The sequence below is a fragment of the Convolutriloba macropyga genome, chromosome 2 (genome assembly GCF_964194025.1).
Source record: "Convolutriloba macropyga chromosome 2, txConMacr16.3, whole genome shotgun sequence".
Classification (NCBI taxonomy): Eukaryota; Metazoa; Xenacoelomorpha; order Acoela; family Convolutidae; genus Convolutriloba; species Convolutriloba macropyga.
In genome coordinates this window covers 81,346,220-81,355,585 of record NC_134469.1, presented here as the reverse complement: position 1 = coordinate 81,355,585, position 9,366 = coordinate 81,346,220, and the positions used below count along the sequence as shown (strand labels likewise).

Genomic DNA, 9,366 nt, shown 5'->3' with positions numbered 1-9,366 from the left:
TGGCATCATCCTTGGTCAAGATGCTTATGAGCTACAACGCCCATTGGACTATAAGATAGGAACACGAAGTGAACTTTTCGCCGTTCCAACAGAGCTAGGATGGGTAGTCAGTGGACCCATGACGGGCAAAAGAAAACAAAATGCTTGTCATTTTGCCTTCAAAGAGGATGTGAAAGTGGCTGAGAATATCCAAACCTGGTGAGACATAGAAACCTATGCTTCCAAAATCAACGTCGTCAGTCAGTCAAAGAAGGAGCTGCAGGCACAGAAGATGCTAGAGAGTACGACGAAGTTCACAGGCGAGCGGTACGAAGTGGGAATGCTGTGGAGTGAACAAGAGCCAAACCTACCGAACAACTACAGCTCAGCCTTGGGTCAGCTACACTCACTGGAGCGAAGATTCCAAAGGGACCCAAACCTGAAGAGTTTGTATCAACAGTCAATAGATACAGATATAGCAAAAAGATTCGTAAAGATATTGAATGGGTCCGAAGCGAAAGGCACCTTTGGGAAGGAATGGTAATTGCCACACCATCCAGTGCTCAATCCGAACAAGCCCGGCAAAGTGAGATGTGTTTGCAACAAAGAAGTACGCCTAAATGACAAGCTACTTGCAGGACCTGATCTGCTACATGGGTTGATTGGAACAATATTCAGATGCCGTGAAGGACCAATAGCCCTAACAGCTGAAATTGAATCGATGTTTATACAATTGCAAGTTCCCGAACATGATAGAAGTTGCTTGAGGTTCTTGTGGCGTTCAAGAACAAATGAACCTGTTCAGATATACGAATATCAGCGTCACATATTTGAAGCTAAAAGTTCTCCAACTTGTGCAAACTATGCTCTCAAGCGAGTGGGACTGGATAACGATAAGGAGTGTCCAATTGCAGCAAAGGCAATACAAAACAACTTCTACATGGACGGTTTCATCAAATCAGTAGAAACCCCTGAAGAAGCTATTAAAGTCTTCAATCAACTACAACCTCTTCTCTCTTGACATGGATTTGAAATGAAGAAGTTGAAAAGCAACGACGACGCAGTTACCGAAGCAATCCTAGAAGACTTGAAGTCAATCAGCAACACGAAGCAAGTCGAAGTGGAACCCAGTACGGAGGGATCCTAGTGCTAGGACTACAATGGACCGTTACTGATGATAGCCTTCAAGTTTGTAGAGGTACCAACAAAGAAGTGGAAACCCCTATAACCCAGAGGAAGATTCTGTCACTGGTATCTTCGGTATTCGACCCGATCGGATTGTTTGCTCCGTTCAGTGTTCACATGAGATGACTTCTGAAAGGTATCTGGACCAAGAATGGATAACAATGGGACAACAAAGTGGAGCCTAGTGAAGAAGAAGAATTCCTGAAATGGAAAGAACAACTTCCAATAGTGGCTGAAACAAGCATCGATAGAAGGTACTTCAACAGAGAGAGGGATAAAACCAAACTTCATGTGTTTGCTGAGGCATCTGAAGACACGATGTGTGCAGTGGCCTATCTACGTTCACAACCAAAAGAATACTCAGCTGACTTAGCATTTGTTGTTGGAAAATGCAGAAGGGCACCGATGGGGCATCTTTCAATACCACGATTAGAGTTGCAAGCGGCAGTCATGGCAGTGAGGTTGAAAGAACAGATAGTCAAGGAACATGAAATGAAGATAAATAGTTGCAGTTTTTGGTCAGACTCAACTACGGTATTGCAGTGGATACATAGTTCCCATCGTAAACAACAAGTGTTTTTGGCCAATCGAGTGGCTGAGATACTAGATACAACCGATGTTTTACAGTGGAAACATGTGAGCGGTATCAACAACCAAGCGGACATTGGCACCAGTGCAATCAACATTGAAGAACTCAAGAGAAATGAGTGGCTCACTGGGCCGGCCTGGTTGAAGCGAACAGAAAGTGAATGGCCAGAGCAAGTGAACCTAATCTTTGCATCAGATGAAGAGAATATACCCTCATCAGTCTTCATGATACAGGCTGAAGAAAAGAAAGCTGTTGTTCAGTGGGAACGATTCAGTAATTTTAGTAAATACTAGTAAATACAGACTAGTAAATACAGTGGCACACGTACAGCGAGCATTGAGCAAACACAAACCAGCAACAGTTGTAGTCAGCATTGAAGAAAGAGAAAAAGGAAAAGCAACAATCTTCAAACTACTACAGCAAGAACAGTTTGGTGAAGAGATGAAATCTCTCAAAGTTGAAAAGGAAATTCCAAAAGGCAGCAAAATACTACAATTCTCCCCTTTCTTAGACGAAGAAGGACTTATTCGAGCCAAAGGCAGAATAGGCACAGTCAATTGGACTTCAATGCAAAGCATCCAATTTTGCTACATTGGAAACATCATGCGGTTGAATTATTCTTGCGAAACGAGCACAAGGACAATCAACACGAGGGCACTGAGCATGTAAGAAACATTGTTCAGCAGAAGATGTGGATCCTAGGCAAACGGAACGCCTCAAGATCAATCAAGAACAAGTGCAATACCTGCAGAAAATGCAGAGCACAAACGATAGCACCAGTAATGGCAGATCTACCCGAAGAGCGGTTAGATGCTTCAACAGCCTTTACAAATGTTGGAGTTGACTACTTGGGCCCTTTCATTGTGAAGATTGGGCGAAGAAATGAAAAGCGATGGTGTTGTCTCTTTACTTGTCTAACTATGAGAGCGGTGCATATAGAAGTGGTACCTAAGTTGGACACAGAGAGTTGTCTCAATGCAATAATGAGATTTATCGCTCGAAGAGGCAAACCAAGTCATCAGTGACAACTGAACAAACTTTGTTGGAGCTGAAAGAGAGTTTGCGGAGTATGTTGCGGCATGGAACAAAGAAGAGATCGAAGGACATCTAGTTCAACGAGGAATCAGATGGATGTTCAACCCACCCGCAGCACCTCGCTTTGGAGGATTATGGGAGCGGTTGGTGAGAAGTTGTAAGAAAGCAATGTATGCAGTATTGGGGAACAGATCAGTCACCGAGGACGTTCTTTCAACAACGATGTGCATCGTTGAGCAGACTTTGAATGCGAGACCTTTGACTCCAGTCAGTTCGGACGTTAATGACTTAGAAGCTTTGACCCCCAATCACTTCTTGCTTGGCAACAGGAACGTTTGCTTACCCTACCTACCATGCGCAGAAGAATTTGTTGATCATCGAATGCTCTTTCGACAAACTCAAGCCTATGCAAAGCTCATATGGGAAAGATTTCGTAAAGAATATCTGCCAACTATGAATAATTGGCAGAAATGGCGATCTACGGCGAATAAAAACCCTTAAAGAAGGCGATCTCGTTTGGTTGATCGAAGACAGCGATAAGCGTGGATATTACAACCTAAGTCGAGTTGCCGAGACCATCGATGGGTCTGACGGTGTGATTCGATCAGCTATAGTTCGAACGAACCACGGAGTGTACAAGAGACCAGTAGTGAAGCTCGCCCCAGTACTACCTGGAAAAGACGTTTTCGCGATAGAAAACAGGGCCGGCGATATTGCGGCTGAGCTTAACAACTCAGAAATCAAATTGAATAGCGCTTCAAGGTCATTTCGAGCATTAAAGCTAGAATAGCGTGACAAGCGAAATTTAATTCTATCGAAGCCAAACGGATTTGTTCATTTTGTTCAACATTTATATTTAACAACTATTATTAGTACACAATCGTCATTTAAGAAGTAAAACTCAAACTCCAACTACCTCAATCACCAGCAAAACAATACTACGATTTAACAGTATTGCATCAGATTCTTTGCGAGTGAATTGCGAATCAACCTGTTATTGATACAGAATATTCGACAAAACTTCTACACGGTTAACAAATTTCCCGTGACATCAAATTTACACTGAAAAAGTGACGTTATGGAAAAGTGTTCACATTCTGTCGACATTATTATATACAACCAATCAACAGTTGAATTTGACTTGTAAATCCACGTGACTAGCAGCATAAAAGGAGCTTGAAAAACTACCAAAAATCAGTTGAAACTCGTTAATTTTGTCTTGTTAAATTGACATACAGTGCGTATTGAAGCACACTTTCTTGAGCGGTAAATTACTTGTTATTTGTTTTTGTTTCTGTAGATCATAATAGTGGTTGAACAGTTTTTAACTTTACTTTGACTTGTTGAAAAGAGAATTAACTTTGAGATTCTCAAAACTTTCTTTCTGAGGAACAAAGTTCCTAAGTAAGAGAAACGGTGTGCAAAGCACATAGTCAGTTGCTCTTACTGGCTTTAACGAAGCTAGCATAGTTTGATATTGGTGTTAATGAGGCCAATTGAGAAACAAAAGTTGTTCATTAAATTAACTCAGAATATTCAAATCTGAGGTGAAAATTGTTGAGTTATTTCTCGAAGATCATTTAGCCAATTCAGTTCATCTCTTTTCGTTTGATTACTTGTATGACAGTGTTTTGCACTGCCAAGCTTGCTGAAATTTGAATCCTTACTTACAGAGTTATTCAACATTGAAATTTTTACCCATGTATTAAGATTGGGTATAAAATATAAAAGGTAGCCCTACCAACGCAGTTTACCCAGCGTTGTTTATTTTTACATCTGATAGCAGGCCTACCTAACGTTCTTAGCCGTGTGAAATTTTATCCCACTAGCTTTTGTGGTTAAGGAGATATCATTGAAAAACCTCCAATTTGATACTAATTGGTTTTTTGAAATTTTGGATTTTCAACTTAATTGAAACGAAGCCATTTGTTATTCAGCAAAGCTGAACAAGTAATTATTTGAAATTATTGAATATCAAGTAATGCAACGGCATTCTAGAGTATAGCGGATAATACAGTTCACAAAAGTTAACTGCAAAAACACAATAACCGAACAGATTTGAAACCGCTGAAACGAACTGGGCGGTGTAAAGTTTTCCTTGACTTTGATAGGACAGCAGCCGTTACAAACTTACAGTCAGCGGATCTGCATGTGGTACGATTAGACGTAACGTATTTTTCCCAATTTTGGTTCCCTTCCATGGATTGAGATAGGATATAGAGTCTAGGGTTGCCTTCATGTATTATGACAGGGCATAGCTGCTGCAATGTACTAAGATAGATTCCATGTATTAAGATAGGGAACAGAACTTATTTATTAAGATTAAATAGAACCGCTATGTATTAGGGTTGGGCATAGTTGTCAAGTATTAAGATTTAACATGTTTTGCTCGTATTAGGATATGGTATATTTGCCGTGATTTAGGATTATGTAAAACCCCCGTAATGTATTAGAATTAGTTGCAACCTAGTACATATACTAAGATAAATTATGATCGAGTAATTAAAATAAGATTAGAAGTAGAATACATGTTTTGGGATTAGAAATAAATCTCTACATACTTTCAGATCAGGTTCCTTTTTGGCGAATTTCGAGATTTTGATAGACTGTTTGCATTTTTTTTCCATTTTTTCTGCAGATTTTCTTTTTCAAATTTTTAGGATAAAAGTTTGCTTTTCTTTGTGAAAAATTGGCAGTAATTGCCCAATAGACCATTGTCTAGGAACAGGACGGTTCCATCTATGTTTTGTGCAAAATCTTTGAGCAGAGTTGTTGCAGGAGTTTTGTAGTAGTTTTATCCTCTAGATAGTTTTATGACAGATCAAAGACAACTCTTTTTGATTCAAAATTAGAACGACAAGTAATTTTCAATTAAATTTTGTTCAACATTATAAAAATTTTCCTTATTGTTTTGCAAATTCATTCAATTTTTGAATCTCTTCACCAATTGATTGAAAACGGTAAGGTAATATTTAGTAGGCTTAAATCAACATCACAAAAACTACAGAACATCTGCAAACTTTTAAATTCTTGTTTCCTATCTTTTTTTTCTGTGAAAATCTACATTGAACAATTTATTTGAGAAAAAATTTAGTCAACGTTTTCTTCTAACAATCACATCGTGTTCAACGTTCGCTTGAAACTAAGAAAATCAAAAATAAGCACTCTTAAACTCAAAAACTTGTTTTTCTTGTTTGAATGTATTATTTTCGGCGAAAAGTTAACAGGTTTTTATTTTTGAAAAGCAATTTTCTGAACTTGTTTCAACTAATAGAAAATCAAATTCTTAATGATTATTTTTCTCTCAAAACTTAGGTTTTTTGTAAGAAATTTTTTGCTAATTATCAAACACAAATTCTAATAATTTCATAGAAACCAAAAACCAGTTTACCGAGAACAAATTAACCAATCTGTGTTTTCTAAATAGTTTTAGTTTTCCTCTCTACTCGAGAGCTAACAGCATTATTCTTGGTTTGCTCTTTATTAAAACGTTACTTAAAATTAGCAGAGAAATTCGTTTACTATAAGAGTAGTTGATTCCTGGAGTAGATATAAACAAGAATATTTAAAACGTAAAAACTAAACCCTATTAATGTTCAAGCTAGTATCAAATGTACAAATTTAAAAAAAAAATTCAAAATTGTATCCAAAAAAATAAACGAAACACCATAATTTCTTAGAGAAAACAGTCAATTATCGTAGCGTACTGAAGTCTGCAGTTCACTTCCAAAGGAAAGACTGATCTCTGTTCCTCTTCTTTGAGTTTCGGATGCGTTTTGAAGAGAATTCTTGTCAACAATTTTTCCGTTGATAAAGATGGACGTCGAATAAACGTTGATTAAAGGTTGAATAGACGTCCATCTTCTGTGGTTGTGGTTTATACCGTTGTTGACATAGCTAAAGAATCGTACAGTAAATTTGGACCAACAGAACGGCGAGATCATTAAACGACTATTCCCTTTCCTCACTTCCGTTAATATAATCTTGCTATGATTGGTTTAAATTTATAGTGATCGGAAATATTTGGTTTATAATGCGTGAAACATTCGCTTGCTGAGTTACCATTTCTGACAGAAAAGTATGCGTGATGTTATTTGATAAATATCAATTTGCATTCCAAACTATGTTTTGAAAAACAATCATTACCACGTAAGAAATTTTTAACTGTTTCCTCTGAGAATGTCATTGAGTAAATGAGACCGCTGTTTTGCAAGGAAAACTTGATATCTGTTTTTCAATTGTTGTTCAAAACAAATCAACCGAACAGTTGAACTTTAATTAATTCAAACATCATACTTATTCAATTGTCTTGATTGATAAATAGAGAGTACTTTTGAATAAAATAACAAAAAAAACGCCCAGAAAAAGAGCTTCTGTTAAGAAAGTTACTTTTGTAAGGTTCTATAAAAAATTCAGGCAAAATAACGCTTTGAATGTGCAAATAAAATTAATGCTCAAATTGATAATTGAGATAAAAAATTGGTTAGAGTAATAGCGAGAGGGAAGAACTTAGGTAATTGCAAAACTATAGAACTGAAAATAAATATTGATGACTGATTCTGCCGTTTCGATATATAGCCTCAATCAACAATAAGAGAAGAGACAAGAGAAGTGGAGAAAAGAACCTTACTTTTCACTTCTTATGAAGGAGAGAAAAAGTTTACCTTTTTGGAGCTCCACTGTACCTGTCCAATAACGAGTTTTCTTCGGAGACGTGAATAGCGTGAATTGTTTTTTGGAAAACAGCCTTTGTTTTCTCTAATTTTGCCTGCAAAGACAGAAGGTAATGGCGTAGCTGTAGCGTATGTAGAAAGGAAGATTTTTTAAAATTTCTTGTCTCAAAAATTTAAGATGAGTTCGTTTTTGACTAAAATCTACCTTGAGAATTGAAAGCCTTCTATATTCTCAAATAGAGTGTAGCTTTATTTAAACCTACTTAAATTTCCAATAGTCAATACTTCCTTATATTGAGCTGTAGAGGTTGCTCATGTTACACAAAGAAGTGTTGCACACATGGAAGTGCTGATTTGTTATCTCAACAAAACTATTTTTGTGACAAGGAGCTCTTTTGGTTGTTATTATTTCTCAAAAACAGTTATCTGAAAAACAGAAAATTTATTCTGTCAACGGCAAACTACATTAAATGTATGTGAGCATGGTTATTTTTCTGTATTTGTTGTAGGGAGAAGTAAGTTATGTCGATCCTGAAAGATATGGTTTGTCTTTTAAGTTCAATATTTCATTCGAAAGCATTCATTTTTCCAATCAGGGTTAAAGCAGAAAATAGAATAATTCTGCCTATTCAGATCATTCTCTGATGCCTTAAGGAAAGTGAAAGGCAAGATTTTCGACTGCATAGCATACTTTGAATGGAACATGTTTTTTCTTATCATGGTTTTGCATGTCAAACTGCAAAATATATCGTTTTGTTGAAAAACGGTAACGATGTGTTCACGTAGCTTATGTCTTAACGTAAAACTAGATTATGTAGATGTAAAAAATTTCTATCTATAAATTGACTTTTTTGATTTTTTGACGAAAGAAAAAGTCATACCTTTCATTGGTTTTCAGGGATTGATCATCTTTGCTCGTGTATTTTTCAAAGAGTTCAAATTTTCTATGCTTTTCAAATAAAAAATTTATTGTGTTCTTAACTTATATAAGTCGATATCTGTATCTGATTTATTGAAATGAGTTTTTATCCCATAAGTTTTTAGTTTATCAGATGTGAGTGTATGAAAAACCCATCTCTATTACTGTTTCTTGAAGTTCTTAATTAAATAGAGAATTATATATATATATATATATATATATATATATATATATAATATATATATATATATACATATATATCATTGCAAATATATCATTGTTCTGCTTTGTTTTTTGGTTAATTGAATAGCGTCTGTTCGTAGTAGAGTTTTTATTCCTATTGAAATACATTTTATCGGGTCTATTATATCGTAAAGCTCCAACATTGATCACTCAAAAAGTTTCTGGTCTCAATTGGTATCCGCAGAATTCTGTTCATTATCAGAATGAATGACATGGCGAACTAGGATTTAGCAACAATTTGTATTCTCCAAATCATTAAAAAGCAAAAAAAAAATATTGTCTCATCCCTACTGCAACATTTTTCTTCACAGGCTCCATACGTAGGATACACATCAACGATTACAGTTTCTTCATTTGAGTAGAAATTTAACAATTTTCGTAGGACAATCGTGAAGGAATTAGTGTTGTGTCTATATTGGATATTTAAATTGTCTAACAAAGTGCGCATCAACGGACGAAGCTTTAGTTGTTCTTTTTCGTAGATCAGAAAATGTTGAAAAATTGCGGTTAGACTAGATTTCAATTGAAGTTTTCTTTGTCTTGCATAAGGGTTAAACGTTTTAAGGATCCTTGCCGTTTGTGCGTCCCCTCGCTTTTATTGGGTGAATCTTATTTGTACTTGTCATACTTTTACTTGATTATTTACCATGTATTGTCATGTGCTCTGTAACTTGGGGGCACAAACGAAAAAGATCCCGTTTTTAAATTATTGGATACCAATAATTGTATTTTAAATGCTTGTG

General features: G+C 36.1%; 1 protein-coding gene across 1 annotated transcript in view; it reads left to right on the top strand.

Moving 5' to 3' along the window:
• The first annotated feature begins 516 nt into the window (after positions 1-516).
• LOC142335020 (dynein axonemal heavy chain 7-like) overlaps positions 517-9,366 on the top strand; it is a 50,776-nt gene continuing 41,926 nt past the window's right edge. Inside the window, exon 1 of the mRNA XM_075383348.1 lies at positions 517-589. Within this exon, the coding sequence (XP_075239463.1) occupies positions 517-589 (73 nt within the window). The remainder of the gene's footprint in view (positions 590-9,366) is intronic.